Source organism: Oryctolagus cuniculus, chromosome 11 (genome assembly GCF_964237555.1).
Source record: "Oryctolagus cuniculus chromosome 11, mOryCun1.1, whole genome shotgun sequence".
In the NCBI taxonomy this organism is placed as follows: Eukaryota; Metazoa; Chordata; class Mammalia; order Lagomorpha; family Leporidae; genus Oryctolagus; species Oryctolagus cuniculus.
In genome coordinates, this window is record NC_091442.1 from 30,832,324 (window position 1) to 30,850,499 (window position 18,176).

The following is an 18,176-nucleotide window of genomic DNA, read 5'->3' on the forward strand; positions in this document are numbered from 1 at the left end:
CACAGCACAGTGGTTCTCCAGGGCTGGAGGGGAAACTTACTAAAAATGCAGGATCTCTGTGCCATCCCAGAACTACTGAATAAGTAATTTTTGGATGAAGGGTCCAACAATCTGTTTAACAAACTCCACAGGGGATCCTAAATTTTTAACAATTAGGGAATAGGACAGGACTTGGAAACAGGTTTGAGTCCCCAGAAGGTGATGGCTCCAACAACAGTGACCAATGGAGAGCGGCCAAGATTGCATCTAGTCCATGACTATACATCTGTGTTGTCCTTGATAAACTTGACTGGCTGTATGTAGGTGACAACATATTGGTTTATTACATTTTTCTTTTTCTTTCTTTAAGGGAAAAACCCAGCAGGCCAGAGGGAAGGGGCAAAGAAGGAAAAAGAAAGGAGAGCATAACAGAGAAAGAAAGAGAGAGAGAGGAGAGGAGGCTAGAGAGGAGAGGGGAGAGGAGCGAGAGACAGGAGAGAGGAGTGAAGAGAGGGGAGCAAGAGAAAAGAGAACACGAGAGAGCTGTTTATTACATTTTTCAGTGAGGTGCCCTATGAAGGAATGTTCTCTTCCCCAAACATGATAGGTTGAAAACCATTCAACATAGCAAAGATTGCATCATTAATGTTAGTCAAACAGATCATAGAAACACTTTTATTTTTTAAAAGCAACTGTTTTAAGAAAAAGGAATCAAAGCTGTACTCGTTGGTAACCGCACTGGCCATTATCAGAGGAGTCAGAGGAGTACATGCTATCAGGACAAAGAAATTTTTTTTTTCTGAGATGCTCCTTGCTGGATGATATGCATCCATTCTATGATGAGATGAACAATACACACAGTGAACATTTCTGGTGAGCCAGGGCCTTGACTCACTCTACACACAGTTCTTTGTTGCAACAGATGATCGAACAGCTTGATTATAGGTTTCCAGAGCTTATACAGACTAATAAACTAATCATGCCAGAACTCTTTAGATCAGCATTAATAACCACCAAAGAAGGCACTTTAGAATACATCAGACAAGGAGTGACACCAATGCAATGAGAACTGGTCCAAGTTCTGCATAAACTTTGTTATAGTTCAAATAGTACACTCTATGTGTGTCTTGTATGTATAGGTAGTGCATTCTTTCTCTGTCTTCATGTGGCGTATATATGGCAATATCTATACACATATATACAGTGTACCTGTGTGTATCAATAAGTCTCTGAAGAGTTAAAAAAATTTGTTTCCTTCAGTTGAATATTACACAAAAATTCTAGTCACTTTATTTGGAATAAAGAATGAGAGGATCAGAAAATGCAAAAAGTATCCTACTAAAATCTTTGTATGCACAAAAAAAGGAGTAAAATAAATACTCAGAACTTTCCCAGTTTTTCAACTATTAAAAGAGAACCCAGCAGAGACAAAGCTTATTCTACTGCAGGGAACAGGGTGGACATTTTTGGTACTGTAAATCTCACACTCTCACATCCATATTGCTCAGGTTGAAGAGAATGGAAAGAACAGGGGAGATTTCTCCCACAAACTGCTTCTTTCCTTTCAGTACTCACCAACTTTTAGCTAAGTTGCGTTACTCCACTTAGCTGAAAACACACAAGTCTCCTAGAAACAAAACTCAGAGGATGCTGAAATCCTCGCGATATCTGTGTACTTAGAAGTACTGAGGGGAGTTCTGTAAACAAACAGAACTGCTCATATCCATCCATGCATGCCCCAGGGTTGCAGCTTTGCCAGCCCAATCCCATCTGTGTCACAGATACACAAAAGGCTTACTCCTCTTCCCACAAAGGCATTTTTGGACATGTTCTTATTCTCAGGGTAGGAAAAACCATTAGAAATGGCATTTAAAGGTTAACTGCTAACTGTATAACGCCTGAGAACAAAAAGCAATTTTTGAAGCATTAAGAGCCAGACTGCGGGCATTTCCGTTTCTTAGCTGCCGGCTCCTCGGTCTCCTGTGATTCCAATGCGCTCACGCTGGGTTTCAGGCTGGTGTCTGCTTTTGGGTTGTCCATGGCAACAGTGAAGCCTGAGAGAAGGTACCCCCCACCGCCACTCATCAGCAGTTTGGGATGACTTCGATCTGGCAAAACCTAATCAAGACACAGAAACATATTCATGCTTTCCCAAGACCGCGAGGCTCATGTGAGTAACACATACGCCACAAATCAGATTTTAGACCACATATTCTCCGGAAGATATAAAGGAGTCCATTTCTAAGCAATTCTTTCCTTTACATGACAATGCAAAGAAAATCCTAGAAATCAGGTTCAGTGGTTTTCTCTGAATCCAACACTGATTCCCCACTTCTCTGAGACCTAAGCGAGTTTCTGGAGAACAGGCAAATTGCTTGTGTAGCACTCCAGTCTGCAGTTTTCCTCCTCTTGGATCTGGGAAGCCACAAGACCAACAGTGAAGGGTGGGCCTGCACATGCAGGAGGAGCTCTGTCTACCCAGCTAAGTGAGATGATCCTCCTGAGTGGCAGGGTTACCTAGGATCAACAGCTTCTCTACCACAGTGCACAACGCCAAGCAGCAGGACAGGGCCAGTGGCAGCATGGAGGTGCCCCACTCAGGTCTCCCTACACAAGGGAACAGGCTGCAAAGCATTTGAGCAGCAGAATGCTTCCAGCTACTGCTGCCCTGGGATCCCCTGAGGGAAGCCCTGGATTGCTCCCAGCCAGTCGTGAGCACAGGAGTAAGCCAGTAGTGAGCATTTCTGTCCAACATGGGGCTGCTTTAATGGACAATCTGAGCGGTGCCAGAAAGATGGAGGAGGTATTAGGGAGGCATGCAAAAGCAACGTTGCACCAACCGCCCGCCTGTGGGTGTGCTGGGAAAATGACCCCGGGCTCCGGTGTGCTCCTCATCATGCCTTTGCTGTCTCTTGTTTCGGGCTTCCTGCTAACACATTTGGAAAGCAGTGCGTGGTTCATTTGCTTGGATTCCTGTCACCCATGTGGAAGACCTGGATGCAGTTCCTGGCTTCTGGCAAAAGCCCTACCTATTCTGGGCATTTGGATGGCAGACAGAAGATCTCTCCCTCTCTCCTTTTCCCTGTCACTATGCTTTTCAAATAAACAAACAAATCTTTAAAAAAAGAAATTAAACAAAAGGACACTCTGCTCCACTGGCCCGGCTGAAGCTTCCTCAGCAGCACTGCAGCTCTCCTCCCAGCTCTCCTTCTCTACCTCCTTCCCAGACAGGACACTGCACCCCTCATCCTGCCTCCTCTCCCTTTATCTTCTAAAGGCATTTCCCCCAGTAAATTGCTCAGACTTTGACTTCCACCCTGAGAGCTAAACAGACAGAGTCCACCAGTAAATCCTGAAAACTGACTGTGAAGATGACCAGCAAGGAGGAAAGGGCCACTTTCCATCCTCCTGGAGATTTCGCTAATATTGGTTACACCATCCACAGTGCTATCAAGGCCTTGGGACAGACCTGAACCCGAACTATCCTGTTCAATGCCTCTGTGCTAGAGTTAAGGAGTAATATGCCCCGACAGAAAAAAAACAGGTCAGGAAGTCAAGGGCTCTTTTTCCCCATTACAGGCACGAGGCGTTCCCATCCCTGCAGACTGAAATCAAGGCTTCCCTGTTTCACAACTTCCAGCACTAACCTAAAAAGTCAGAGATTCAGGAAAATAGCTCCAGGGCTAGTAACACGTACCTGATAGTTTCTGAGCCAGGTTTCAGACAGCCTGAGATTGATGACGCCGCCCCTCTCCCGCAGTTTTGTGTAGCTTTCCAACAGAGGCTGAGGGCAAAGACAGATGTGTCAAGAACGACTTCCTGGGCAGCAGTTTGAGAGTCACCACTCAAATGCAAGAATTCCCATCCATTCCACCGTACTATTACCTCTTTATACTGACAGTAGACCACAAATGGCCTGGAGGGTGCCACAAAGTCCAGCAAAGACAGCAGCAGTGGAGTGGGATGGAAACGACTAGCTACAATTAAGCTGCAAGGAAAACATCAGACCGATTATTTCTCTACTCCCCGAGTGGAGTACAGGCTTTAAAATGCATTTCAACTGATCGTGTACTGATTTGCATGACTCTATAAAAGAGATTAAAATTCAGAACAGAATAAAACCATGAGCTGGTTCTTTCTAGGAAATATAAACTAGGTTATAAGCTCTCATGGTGTCAGGCCACTCTAAGGAGAACTTGAAGATTTTCTTATACCTGAATCTACCTCTGCTTGTTGGGTTGTCACCAGTCCTTGCCATCAGCCAGCACCACAGCCACTTGAATGACCCACCGCTCACCTGCACTTAGTGGGACTACAAGGCCGTCTGATGCACTGTCATTGGGGAAGGTTCAAATCTGTTCTCGAACCCTCAGACAAGCACAATTTCTCATCTCTATGAGACCCAGTGTTCTTTCTTTATAAACCCAGGGCAGAACCCTCGCATCAGTTCCCACTAGCGTGAAAGCAAACACAGAACTCCAACCCCTTTGGAGCAGAGTCCACGAGCCCTAATAAGTCTCCGGCATTCCGTCATCAACGCACCCGTCTGCATTTCTTTCACTCAGCAGAGCAGCAGCCTCTAAATGTCTTTTCTTCTGCTCTTCTTGTCTCCGCTGTTTTTCCTGAATCTTCAAGAAAAATAAGAAATCAAAGTACTAAGGTCATTCAGCTGGGTTTATGGAAATACTTGCCTGTCAAAACATTTCAACAGTATTTCTCAACGCAGACTAAACCAACAGAGGAGGTTGTTTATATGGAGGTGAGAATAGAAAAGCAAGCCTGGATTTTATACAGACATCATTAAGCTATGAGAGCAAGGCTTCTGTATCCCAAAGCTCTACCCTAAAGATTAAACCACACAGTTGTGCACACCCATGTGCACGCATACTCTGTCTCCAACTAAGCTGGATAGTTATCATCTTGAGAGCTGATGCTTCAAAGCCCAACCAAATCTGTGTTTAAATGAAGCTAACCGAGGCCCTATGAATATTATGAAGACAGCAGGGACTCTGGACATCCTTACATAATCTTTTTTGCTGTCTTTTTCTTTAGGTTCTTTATATTCTGGATCCGGAGCATCAATTTCCACTGTTTCTTGTTCTTCTGGCTGGTTGCTCTCGGGGGCCTCGGCCATGCTGTCTTCATTCTCTTGCTCGGCAGCCTGCTTTTCCTCGAGCGCACCATTACTTTCTTCAACCGAGGCGCTGTCTTTAGGCTCTGAAGACAACATCTCAGCAGAAAATGTCCCATTAAGGAGACTGTCCACTTTGTTGAGGGGGAATTCATACAAACCACTGAGGAAAGACTTGGGAAATCCAAAACACGCTGTTGCTGCCCGAACAGGCCCACCTCCAGGGTACAGCTGAATAATGGAGCCAAAACCTGAGCAGATAAAAGAGACAAACACCTGCAGGATGGAGGTGTCTGCAGAGTTACGCAAACCCTGAGTCCTCCACAGGATCAAGGCTGAGGGGCCCTCTGCGTACTCGCAGTTCAGGGACTGAGGGACATGCAGCTTCTCTGGGGCCCATCTGGAGTCTAGAACATTCCCACTGATCACTCCCTTGACACTACTGTAAAACCCTGTGATCATGACAATGTGGACATCATACGACTGGTGAGTCTCTGCTTCCCCCATGCCAATGCACAAAGAGGGGGCACTTAAAGTTCTTGTTTTCTGTAGGTTCAGAGCAAAGGTAGGCAAATCAGACTTTGTGCTTTCATGAGACAGAATCTATCCCTCATATTGTTCCTACTCAATCTACTCAATTCAGGCCAATAAATTGAGTACCCGCTATGCAGGTTACACAATTCATTGTCCTACAAGTCCTGGCCAGCCACAGGCTCTAGAACCATCCCCTGTGATGCTGAATCTGGAAGAGAAACACCAACACAGCCTGGCTGAGAAATGGGGATCATGTGGGGAAGGCTTGGAAAGGAGCTGTACGTGCCACCCATTATTCCATTAACCTCGAAGGAACTCAATCTAGTGGCCCAGGAGTCTGAATTTTTGGATCCCTCTATACTCACAACAGGGTGGGGTCCTACTGAGCATAAAAATGTTCAATCTTACCTCCCATTCGTTCCATCATTGCACCCAGCACCAAGCCTGCACATGTTTCCATGACAATCATTTTATTGCCAGCACGGATATTTCCCAATGTCAACATCTGGGCCAGGGTATCGTACCTCATGTGGCTAAAGGAAGAAAGAAGGATTCATTCACTCATTGTTAGCTATGTAAAGCCTGGAATTTTAATCATAATTTTTCAAGTTTTGTCTTATAAAAATTATGTTGATAATATTATTGATTGCTTTGGAGGTAACAGTAGAAGGACTTACAATTTATGAAGTAGGAGGACACTTTATGCAGGTGAGCAACTTTTTCATTTTACTTAAAATCATGACTTTCTTAAAGATACATTTTCCCCCAATTATACTTTTGAAAGGAAACAAAGCGTACTTAATTTTTCCAGGTTCTCTTGCATAATACATAATTGAAAGAATACGAGTGGATGGCTTCACAACAGTAATGATGGCTTCATATCTGGGTGAGAAAAAACAGAACACTCATTTGGAAAAATGGTTTATGATGTATTACTTTAAACAATATGCACATTTTTAAATTTACAAAAAGACAACATTTTTAACCTTTTCAAACATAAAACTACTTACTTCTTTTTCTTCTTTTTTATATATTTATCTTGGGCAAATTCTGTCTTGTCTCGGAATGTTGTACTATTCTCAATTAACTGTTGAACTATTTCCTATAAGAAAAGGAGCAAGCACATTTTTCTGAAACTTTATTTGCGCAAAACAAATAACTTCAAAGGTTCCTTACCCCAAAATGTATCCAAAGGTCTGACCCTTCATTTCGTCTTTCACAGATGAACTCTGTATTTCCATACTCTATTGATAATTTCTAAATAAAAATTTACAGCTCCATGTAAACCAGGTAAAAGAACGGAGAAACAAAACAGAGGAAGGACAGAGGTAAAGGAACCTGTCATTATGGAAGACATCAGCTGAAAACATTACTGCAAAGTCAACAAAGTTAAATCTGCATAAACACTCTTAACACATTTTCTACCACTAGTGATATTAGTAACGTCATTCACCTTACATTCCTGCAGGTCAGAAACAAAATCTTTGATATACCGAATGTACATTTCAATTTACTTCTAACAAAAGTATAACATCATTTTTCTATTTTACCTTTGGTAAAGTCTGCTTTAGAAACAAAACAATTTCCTACATACCAAACAAAACAAAATCCTTTGAATATTACCTCTCCTTTAATGCCTTTGTCCTTCAAAGCTTTTATATCATCTTGAGTAAGTTTCTGAGATTTCCCATCATCAATTATATTTCGATTATCAGTGCCTGCTTCTTTAGTCTCTAAGGAAAGAAATGACTCCATGACACCTGTGATCTGGAATTATTTTACAATATTTATTTTTCTAAATTCATATGCACATGGAGCCCAAGTTCAGCATTCGAGTTCCACAGTTGCCAATGTAGTCCCCTATTCCTTCTTGCCAGCACCACTCTTTAGACCCTAATTCATCTTCTGGCCCTCACCTCTTGCTCCTGGACTAACCACGTGGATGCCAGAGTGCTTTTTATTTTTTTGTTAATAAGAATTTGTCTTAACCACTGATGCTTATAATCATAAAATGGTAACAATGAGGAAACATTCCAAAAATGACCTGTAAGGTCACATACATCTGGTCCCTGCCTACCTTTTCTGGACTCATCTCTTGATTCCTAAGCTTCAACCAAATTGCCCTCTTTTTTTCTGCCTTGAACACAAGAAGCAAGGGCTTTGGCCCCTGCTGCTCTCTCTGCTTTAGTGTCTAGGTCCCTCCCAGCACTCGGGTCTGAGCTCATGATCTCAGTCAAGGTTCACCTTCCCAAACCAGGATTTAGAATACACCCCTGCTTTAATATTGTCACAGCATGTATCAGCATTAGAAATTATGCTATTTGTTTATCTTCTTGATTATTTTTGCTGTTCTCCACTAGTAAGTATATTTTATGGGGTGGGTGCTGTGGTGCAGTGGGTTAATGCCCTGACTTGAAGCGCCGGCATCCCCTATGGGCGCCAATTCGAGACTCAGCTGCTCTATTTCCGGTCCAGCTCTCTGCTATGGCCTGGGAAAGGGGTGGAGGATGGCCCGGGTCCTTGGGCCCCTGCACCCACATGGGAGACCTTGGTGAGGGGGCTCCTGGCTTCGGATCAGTGCAGTTATGGCCAACACGGCCAATTGGGGTGTGAGCTGGCGGATGGAGGACCTCTCTCTCTATAGCTCTGACTTTCAAATAAATAAATCTTTAAAAAAGTACATTTTATAAGATGGGCCATTTTATAAACTGCTATAAATGCAGTGCCTAATTGTGCCTAGTACATATTTGGTGCTTAACAAAAATACGGACATTAATGTAAAACTATCTAATTAACTGGGTAGAGACAGAACTTCAGTAGAATTTTATTTAATTTTTATTATTTGTTTACTTTTAATTAATAATGGCTAAATCTGTGGAGCACTCACTGCAGGCAAGACATTGTCAGGATGTTTCTGTAATTCATATTACTTAATATTCACAACTTAAGCATTAAATACAAGAGTACTTCAAAAAAAGTCCCCGGGAAATGTAATTGAAAGGTAAGTTTTTGCACCAAAATAAACATACCTTAATTCCATTTGTCCATAACTTTCTAAAGTACCCTCATATGCCTATGGTCCCACTTTTTTTCTAGATGAAGCTGTAAGAGTTATAAAATCAAACCACATGCCCAAGACCAGTGATGAAGCTGGCACTTAAATCTAGACAGCTGCATTACAAGCCAGACCATGTAACCCCTCTACACTACACACTAACTACCTTGCAGCTGTTACTTAATTAATTTCTGGGCTCTGAAAGGGTTCATGTGTGTCCTTGCAATGCAGCAGCAGGGTCTCATGGGATTAAACGCCTGGCCTAAGGTCGGACAGCCAGTTAATGGCAGGCTGGAGTCAGAATCCACCCACCTACGATTCTGAGATCTCGAGTTAGATTTCTTTTGGGACAGCCTGGGCTTTAATTGAAATTTGCTGGAGGTTGACAGGGTTCTTTTTTTATTTTATTTTATTTATTTTTTTTTGACAGGCAGAGTGGACAGTGAGAGAGAGAGACAGAGAGAAAGGTCTTCCTTTGCCATTGGTTCACCCTCCAATGGCCACCGCGGCCGGTGCGCTGCAGCTGGCGCACCGCGCTGATCCGATGGCAGGAGCCAGGTACTTCTCCTGGTCTCCCATGGGGTGCATGGCCCAAGCACTTGGGCCATCCTCCACTGCACTCCCTGGCCACAACAGAGAGCTGGCCTGGAAGAGGGGCAACCGGGACAGAATCCGGCGCCCTGACAGGGACTAGAACCCAGTGTGCCGGCGCCACAAGGCGGAGGATTAGCCTAGTGAGCCGCGGCGCCGGCCTTGACAGGGTTCTGACTACGCATCTATTTTATATATGCATGGTGTACCTGAAGTGGGCTCTTCCTGCTTCTTCTTGGGCTGAAGACTTCCTCCACTGGTCACTTCAAACGTGGTTCCATAACTATGGCCAATGACATTATCCAGGTAGAACCACTGTTTTTCGAAAGTTACTTTTCTGGGGAAGAAAAATCAATCAATCAATTTAATTATGTTTGCATTCAGTGTAGAAAAGACAAGTTCTTTCTAGTTTATTTTAAAAGCGGTCTCCACAACAATCAGTGGCATTACCTCTAGACTCAAAACAATAAATGAATTAAAGAGAACTGGGTTCAGACAGAGACACAAAATGAATAGCAAAGTCACAGAAACACTGAGCAAAGACAGAAGGAAGACATGTTTCTTTTGGGGCCCTGTCTGATCCCAATTTGCACTGTCAACCAGGATATCCAAACTCACAGGCTCTGCAGATGTCCTCAGCAACAGGCAAGGTTGCCAAGACTGGACCTGCACTGTGACACTCCATGCAACTTACGTCAAAACGGAGCAATCACTGAGAAGACCAGGAGTAACAAATTCTCTGGTCTGGGTCTAACTATTTCATTGAAAAACTGTCTGATAAAAGCAATTCATATTTACAAATGAACGTTACTGACAATCTACAGGTTAGGGTTAAGATATAGGGCCAAAGAAGTCGCAGAGACAACTAGTCAAGACAGAGAGAAGTCTTTTATTGTAGAAAGGACAACGCAGTAAAGTGGGATTTGGGCTCGCCTCAACAGCAGGTGGGGTGGATGCCTGCAGTAAGGCTTCAGACACCCCCAGCTCCGGGTTGTGGGCAGTTGTTCTTTGATGCTCTTTGCCTGGAGAAGGGCCGGGTATTCTCACAGTGACCCACATCCACAGCGATAAAGTGAGCCTGGATGAACAAAAGCCCCCTTGGCACGTTTCTATTGGAGTCAACAGTGAACACTTTTGTACGGTCTTATCAGCCCATGTCCCTGGCAAGGAACTGTGCAAGTCAGAGGCAAGTGGGCAGAATCTCAGGCAACGAAATACAATGTTAATCTCAGGGTCATTTTGCTGGCACCCAATGTTACCAAGTGCATGGTTAACCATATGTGTCCCAATAGCCTAACAAGTCCTAACAGCACACATTTGGAAACAGTGCTTAGCACTGACAATGCTCTCCAGGGGACCAGGTAATTTTAGGCATTCCTATTGAGGAGCTTTTTATCTTACTGCAATTCTTCAAGAGGGAATTCTCACAGAAATCTTTGCTTTCAAAAGAAGGAAATTAACATCTGCTAAGTGTCAATCAGAGGTTAGGTGTATACACCAGACGTGTTTCATACTTTTTAAGTCTTATTCAAATCCTGGAGAGCATAACTTTCTGTAGAAGCCATGAGGCCCAGGCAGAAGTACTTTGTTCAAGATTCAGTTACAAGGTGTCAGGGCTGGGAGTCAAATTCAGGTTTCTCAAACACCAAAGGCTGGTTTGTTCTACTACACTACCCCGTATACCCCAGCAAAGACCAAAGGAGCTTAAGAAGCACCCCTCGAAGCACAGGGCATGGCCCACATCCACAAAAGACTGAATTCTGGGAAACACAGACTCTGAGAGGCAAGAATGAGCGCTGGGTGAAAGGGAGAGAGGGAGGGAGGGAGAGGAGAGGAGGGAGAGGGAGAGGAGGAGACAGGGAAGGAGAGGAGAGGGGAAGGAGAGGGAGAAGATCCGAAGAAGCTAGGGAAAGAGCCCCAGGCTAAAGGAGTGGGGGCGATGGAGAGGGCCCGAGAACCAAGAATAGAATTCTGGGGAAGCGACTCTACAAGACCGGTAAAGGATGCTGAGGGTAGAAGGCCTACTATGAAGTCATGGAGAAGACGTCTGGAAGACAGGAGGGGTAGGAAAGATCCAGAGGCCGTGGACGGAAACGAATCCTGGTGGGAAACGCCTCTGAGACAGTAACATCGGGGAGAAGGCAACTGGGGAGCAGAGTGGGAATCCAGAATTAAGAATGGGACCCTGGTGGGAGGGGTCTGCAGGGCGACCAGGGGGGAGGGAGTATTTGAACGTGGTTAGACAACCCCACTCCCCGCCAAGGCTAGCAATCTTACTTTCTGCGCTGAACTTGCACTGCTTTGAACACATCTTCCCGTTTCAGGACCACGAAGTCGCCGTCGCGGATGCAGTGGTCAGCCGGCTGCAGTGGCTGTGGGCTTGGCTGCTCCCCGGAATCCTCCATGACGCTCAGCGGGGCTTGGTGCTTCGCGGAGTTCCTACAGCCCCCTGCGTCGGGTCCCTCCTCCCCGCAGCTTCCACGGCGGTCAGCCTCACCTCCCGCAAGCAAGTAGGACCGGAGCCGGCCGAACAGCACCACCCCCACGTGCTGCACGCCGCTTCCGCTTTCCGGTCCGGACCACAGGCGTCTTCCGGGAGCCTCACGGCTTCCGTTTGGCTGAACTCCTTGATTGGCTGCACTTCACCCCGCCTCTCCCCGCCCCGCGGCTTCCTTGGGCGGAAGTTGCGTCACAGAAGCGCCAAAAAAGAATTTAGAGGGAGGTTGGCTTCTGGCTTGAGTCGCAGGTGTAGAGCTCAGCTGTATGAGCTGAGATCCGCCTTCGGCCGGGGATTTCGGGAGAGCTGCGGCCGAGGAGAACCGCGGGACCCGGCAAGGGTTGCCTGAAGGTCTCAGGGTCTCAACCCAGTTGTGCTTCCCCCGGGAGGGAGGGAGAATCGGGCCGGACGGATCAGCGCGTACCCCGGAGCCGGTCTCTTAGTGAATTGTGAGCACTTTGGGGCCTCTGAGCCTTACAAGTAGGAACCTAGCCAGAGGAGGCGTGAATACGTAAAGCGAGGTGGTTTAATAAAGCACGGCCTGACGAGGGTGGCTTTTTTAGTCATTCTCCAGTTCTCTTTTAAATATTTTGTTTTTCGTTTATTTGGAAGGCAGAATTACAGAAAGAGGGAGAGACAGATCTTCCATCCGCTGATTCACTCCCCAAGTGGCTTCAGTGGCCTGGGCTGGGCCAGGCCGAAAGCCAGGAGCCCTGTTTCATCCAGGTCGCCCACTTGGGACCCACTTGGACCATCCTCTGCTGCTGTCCCAGGCGCGTCAGCAGGGAGCTGGGTGGGAAGTGGAGCAGCCGGGACACGGACCAGGTCCAGATGGGATGGCAGCATCGCAGGCTGTGGCTTAACCCACTGTGCCACAATGCTGACCCCTCCAGTCCGCTTAAATTGTGTTGTGATTATTACCAGCACTGGTTATTGTCGTTTGGGAACGATGTGGCGTGTAGCATCGTAAGGAGCACTTCAGTGTGACAATTTTGGTCTCTGTACTTGTCACCACTCAACTTTGATCTTAACCGGTTTACTTAATTTCTCAGAGCTTCAGTGTCTAATGTGTAAGGTCCAGTCTATTATCAAATTCCTGTTGCTCCCTAAAATTGGGGACTTTTTAGTTATTAACTTGTTGATTCACCAAGTCCCTTTAAAAAAAGTTTCATATAGATTTTTATAATGAATTTCACTATATATATATATTTTTTTTTTTTTTGATTTTTTTTACTTGAATGGGGAGAGGCAGAGAGAGAGACAGACAGACAGACAGACAGAAAGAGGTCTTCATCCACTGGTTCATTCCCCAAGCAGCCTTAATGGCCTGAGCTGGGCCAGACAAGGAACCAGGAGCTTCCTCTAGATTTCCCACGAGGGTGCAGGGGCCCAAGAACTTGGGCCATCTTCCACTGCTTTTCCAGGAGCTGGATCGGAAGTGGAGCCAACAGGACTCGAATTGGCCCCCATGTGGGATTGCCAGTGTCACTGGCAGTGGCTTCTATGCCACAATGCCAGCCAGCCCCAGGATGTTTTCTTGTTTATTTTTTACCCTTAGGATATGAATTATTTTTAAAATAGACTTTATTTTTAGTAGGACACTGAAATTTACAGAAAAACTGCTCAGAAATTGGGTATGATATGGCAGAATTCACCATCAGTACCCATGGTGGCATATACCTCGTTAGTGTCTCCGAAAGGTCAGGATTTTTACTGCAAACAGGATAAGTTACAGTTCATTATCTGTTGTATGTTCATTTCTGTTGTGGAGGCACCTTGAAAATAGATACAGTATCTTTTCTTAATTTTACCCCTAGAGCCACTAACTGTTTAAGTAGCTAGTGTACCTTAACAATAGTGGAGAGTAGAATATTTCTCCTACAGGTTTGGTGAAGGATTCAAGGTTTTTTTTTATTTTTTATTTTTTTTATTTTTTTTTTTTAGCGACATGGCTGGAGAACACCGAGGGAGAGGATTTGGACGCGGAAGATTTCAAAGCTGGAAAAGAGGAAGAGGTGGTGGAAACTTCTCAGGAAAGTGGAGAGAAAGGGGACACAGACCTGACTTGAGTAAAGCCACTGGAAAGCAGACTTCTCGTGGGTGACATTGATGTTTATTCAGGATTTTTTTTCCTTCATGAAAGAAGCCATTCATGCTGATGTCACTTTGCCTTTTATTTGATGTTACTCAAAGCTAGTATATATTTGAACATTAATACTGAAAATTCTTACCAAAACCTCTAACTTAGTCACTCTTTTAGTATCATGTCAAGTTGTCATTGTTGGAAGGAGGAACAAACTGGAAAAAAAGTTTGCTCTATTTCTTTTATTTTTTAAGGTTTATTTATTTATTTGAAATTCAGAGTTACACAGAGAGAGGGGAGGCAGAGAGAGAGAGGTCCTCCATCTGCTGGTTCACTACCAAATTGGCCACAATAGCTGGAGCTGCGCCAATCTGAAGCCAGGAGCCAGGAGCTTCCTCCAGGTCTCCCACACAGGTGCAGGGACCCAAGGACTTGGGCCATCTTCCACTGCTTTCCCAGGCCACAGCAGAGAGCTGGATCAGAAGTGGAGCAGCCGGGTCTTGAACCGGCGCCCATATGGGATGCTGGCACGGCAGGCATTGGTGGCTTTACCCACTACACCACTGCGCTGCCCCCCTCTTTTGTAAAGATTTATTTATTTATTTATTTGAAAGGCAGAGATATTGAAAGAGGAGAGAGCGAGATCTTCCATCCCCACTAGTTCACTCTTCAAATGGTCCCAATGGCTGGGGCTGGGCCAGGCTGAAGCCAGGGCCCAGAAGCTTCATCCAGGTCTCCCACATGGGTGCAGGGGCCCAAGGAGTTGGGTCACCTTCTTCTGCTTTCCCAGGTGCATGAGAAGGGAGCTGGATCAGAAGTGGGGCAGCCAGGATTTGAACTGCATCCGTGTGGGATGCCAGCACTGCAGGCTCAGGCTTAACCTTCCAAACCAGTAAGCTGGCCCCTGTTTGCTCTGTATTTACTAACCTAGTGTGTTTTTTTTCCCCTCAGAGCAAAATCCACAATCTTTGCTACGGCAGTCAACATTGGATCAATTCATACCTTACAAAGGCTGGAAGCTTTATTTCTCTGAAGGTAGTGTTAAAAGTGCAAAAAGTACCATAAGTTACATTTTCTTAACTTGTCTTTGAGTGTTCTGTCAAATATTACTGTAATTCATTTGGTTTATTGATAGAATAAAAATTTCATAGAAAATGAAATTATTTTGGTGCAAAAAAATTTTGAAATTCATGCAGTTTTTCATAATGCACATTTTTTTCGTGAAATTTTTGAAGATGCCTGGTACATAGATTTCAAACTTTTTTTGCCCCAAAATAAGTATTTAATTCCATTTTCGACAACTTTTTGAAGGACTCTTATATATACAAGTACTTTAACTTTTTTTTTTTTTTTTTTTTTTTTTTGACAGGCAGAATGGACAGTGAGAGAGAGAGAGACAGAGAGAAAGGTCTTCCTTTTTGCCGTTGGTTCACCCTCCAATGGCCGCCGCGGCCGGCGCACCACGCTGATCTGATGGCAGGAGCCAGGTGCTTCTCCTGGTCTCCCATGGGGTGCAGGGCCCAAGCACTTGGGCCATCCTCCACTGCACTCCCTGGCCACAGCAGAGAGCTGGCCTGGAAGAGGGGCAACCGGGACAGAACCCAGCGCCCCGACCAGGACTAGAACCTGGTGTGCCGGCGCCACAAGGCGGAAGATTAGCCTAGTGAGCCGCGGCACCGGCACAAGTACTTTAACTTTATTGTAACCAAACAATTAAATTGTGTTTATGTTTCAAGAGTGTTATTCTTAAGTTGTGTGTTAGTCAGGAAACAGAAACCAGACTGGATATTTCTTTTCCAAAGGGAAATTTAATACAAATAATTAGAAGGCTGAAGGAGTAAAAAAGGGTTATGTTGATATAACCTCCCAGCAGTAACTTCAGAAAATGGCAACCATTTCCATGGCTGAGGAAACAAAAATTAAGTTCTGAGCATCCCCAAACTTAGGAATTTGAGTGGGGACCACAACATACCTTCATTTCTGCCTTTGAGGGGCACCCTGCAAACCAGTGCTTGCACCTCAGAAGGCTAACCCTATAAAGCTGTGCTCAGACCGCTGAGGCAAAGGAAGCTGATTGCTGTGGGTAATACTGGGGGGAGGGGGAGCACATGCCTCATTTTAGTGCTTGGAGCTGGAGGCTTAGGACTACACAACTGGAGAGATGCCAGAAAGAATTGAAATAAGAATGAATTCCTTTCTCACTTCCGCCACCTTCTAAACTCTAAAGTGCCTCGAGTTGGTAGGCTAAAGAAATTCTGGGAAATGTAAGGTGCAGGTCTCAATTACAGCATCACCCAGCAGAAAATAGAAGGGTGGACTTAGAACCAAGAGACAATAACTCTAAGACAGGTTTGTATAGAAACATAGTTAAGGAGTTTCTCTTTGGTAATCAAGAATACCAGCTAACGTCATAGATCTGTCTGTGTAGGTGTAGGGAACTGTCTTTTCTGTACTCTTATTGTATCTGTATTTGCTATGTCTTACAAGGTATGAATTTTGCTTTTTATATATACATGAGAGCTCTTCAAAAAGTCATGGAATTGTGTGTTATGAAAAAACTATGGATGAGCTTCAATATTTTTTTGCACCAAAGCGACTTATCTCTTAATTCCGTTTTTCTACAAACTTTCTGATGTACCCTTGTATCTATGTTTTTTTCCTCACTAGGCTGTATGGGTTGAGGTCAAGGATTCTGCTCCCTGTCAGGCACTCCATATTTGTTTTATGAATGAATAAAGTACTTTATAGATGCATCCTGCATTGGGAATCTATTGTGCAGTCTGTGTCTTTCTATTGTATAGGAAAATGTGTTTCCTGGATGGTTTTTTATTGCTGTAGAGTGTATTAGCTACCAGTACCCATTGTATTCCCTTAGCAGTTAGCTCAGAATACTGTAAGCGATCAGTAGACTGCTCCTAGGTAGGCACATTGGGCTTGACCAGTCATCCTTCCAAAGTACATTATTGTACTGTTCTCTGTGGGAGACGAAGTTGAAAATATTACAGAAGTTAAAGACATGAAGCATATAGCTGTATAATTTGTGGACCAGTATCAAGTGTTTGTCTCTCACTTGATCTCAGGAAAGGATTTGACAGGTGGCAATTTAGACTAGTAGAATTTACTTAGTAAAGACTATGATAATCTTCAGCTCTATTTCAGAAGAAGACTTTAGTTCATGTGTCTGACTTGGCTTTATTACCATTTTTGGTTTAAACTTATCATGTAAGCTATTTAAACTAATTATGCTCTGTTAAGTGTCAAAAGACTCAATACAGTTTCCTAGATGTTGAGGCTTTTAGAGTCGATTCCTTTTTGCATTTCAGATTATGCAGACCTAAATTTGTTTTATTTTTTTAAAGATTTGTTTATTTATTTATTTGAAAGGCAGAGTTTACAGAGAGGCAGAGGCAGAGAGAGAGAGAGGTCTTCCATCCACTAGTTCACTCTCCGGATAGCCACAACTGCTGGAACTGCGCCAATCTAAAGCCAGGAGCCAGGAGATTATTCTGAGTCTCCCACATGGGTGCAGGGGCCATCTTTTACCGCTTTCCCAGACCATAGCAGGGAGCTAGATGGCAAGTGGAGCAGCTGGGACTTGAACCGGCGCCCATATGGAATGCTGGCACTGCAAGTGGTGGATTTTACCTGCTTTACCATAGCACTGTTTTATAATCTCAACAATATATTCTGGGGGCTGGTGCTGTGGCTTAGTGGGTAAAGCCACTGCCTGCAGTGTTGGCACCCATACAGTTTGAGTCCCAGCTGCTCCACTTCTGATCCAGCTCTCTGCTGTGGCCTCGGAAAGCCGTAGAAGATGGCCCAAGTCTCTGGGCCTCTGACCCACGTGGGAGACCCAGAAGAAGCTCCTGGCTTTGGATCAGCCCAGCTTTGGCCTTTGAGGCCATTTGGGGAGTGAACCAGCAGATGGAAGATTTCTTTCTGCGTCCGCCTCTCTGTAACTCAGCCTTTCAAATAAACAAATAAACCTAAAAAATTTTTAAAAAGAATATATTCTGTAGCAGCTCTTATCTGAATATAATAATAATACAAAGTAATTGAAGTAAGTCACCTACCATGTATATATTGTTACTTATAAATATGCTCATACATGTGTGGTTATTAACACTAATGCTGTATTTGTTGGATTAGTTTACAGTGGTAGCTCTCCTTTTATTGAGAAGATTCAAGCATTTGAAAAATTTTTCACAAGGCACATTGATCTATATGATAAGGTAAGATTCCTCCACAATAAAGCTGCCAGTCCACACGGATGTGTCATCAGACAGTGTGTGTGATGTGCTGGTGA

The 18,176-nt window shown here is 44.5% G+C and overlaps 2 protein-coding genes across 7 annotated transcripts in view; one reads left to right on the forward strand and one right to left on the reverse strand.

Moving 5' to 3' along the window:
• Positions 1 to 640: 640 nt before the first annotated feature.
• TRMT6 (tRNA methyltransferase 6 non-catalytic subunit) lies at positions 641 to 11,938 on the reverse strand. 2 transcript variants are annotated; one of them, XM_002710842.5, is made up of 11 exons: positions 11,568 to 11,938; positions 9,500 to 9,627; positions 7,268 to 7,377; positions 6,655 to 6,746; positions 6,443 to 6,526; positions 6,053 to 6,177; positions 5,003 to 5,361; positions 4,522 to 4,607; positions 3,865 to 3,967; positions 3,677 to 3,763; positions 641 to 2,097 (listed from the first exon to the last, which is right to left on the reverse strand). In XM_002710842.5, the coding sequence occupies exons 1-11, from the start codon at positions 11,693 to 11,695 to the stop codon at positions 1,906 to 1,908; spliced, it is 1,494 nt and encodes a 497-aa protein (XP_002710888.2). In that variant the 5' UTR covers positions 11,696 to 11,938; the 3' UTR covers positions 641 to 1,905. The 2 variants fall into 2 exon arrangements, with proteins under 2 accessions (XP_002710888.2, XP_069908167.1); XM_070052066.1 differs by lacking the exon at positions 7,268 to 7,377 and having other exon boundaries at positions 11,568 to 11,861.
• The window catches only part of MCM8 (minichromosome maintenance 8 homologous recombination repair factor), a 55,730-nt gene continuing 49,418 nt past the window's right edge, over positions 11,865 to 18,176 (forward strand). For 3 of the 5 annotated variants that reach the window (XR_011379987.1, XR_007919658.2, XM_008256292.4), the window contains exons 1-4: positions 11,865 to 12,236; positions 13,732 to 13,883; positions 14,822 to 14,905; positions 18,020 to 18,102. Coding sequence is in view for 3 of the 5 variants with exons in the window: in XM_008256292.4 (XP_008254514.2) it covers positions 13,736 to 13,883; positions 14,822 to 14,905; positions 18,020 to 18,102 (315 nt within the window). In the remaining 2 variants the exon portion in view is untranslated. Of the gene's footprint in view, positions 12,237 to 12,289; positions 12,858 to 13,731; positions 13,884 to 14,821; positions 14,906 to 18,019; positions 18,103 to 18,176 lie in introns of those variants that run through there. The other 2 variants (XM_008256293.4, XM_051846184.2) reach the window with 2 other exon arrangements.

Coding starts and splice junctions, on each gene's coding strand:
- TRMT6 (XM_002710842.5), bottom strand. CDS start 11,695: ATGGAGGATTCCGGGGAGCAGCCAAGCCCACAGCCACTGCAGCCGGCT. Junction 9,628..11,567: donor GTGCAAGTTCAGCGCAGAAA/GTAAGATTGCTA, acceptor TTTCTTCCCCAG/AAAAGTAACTTTCGAAAAAC. Junction 5,362..6,052: donor AATGATGGAACGAATGGGAG/GTAAGATTGAAC, acceptor TTATCTGCTCAG/GTTTTGGCTCCATTATTCAG.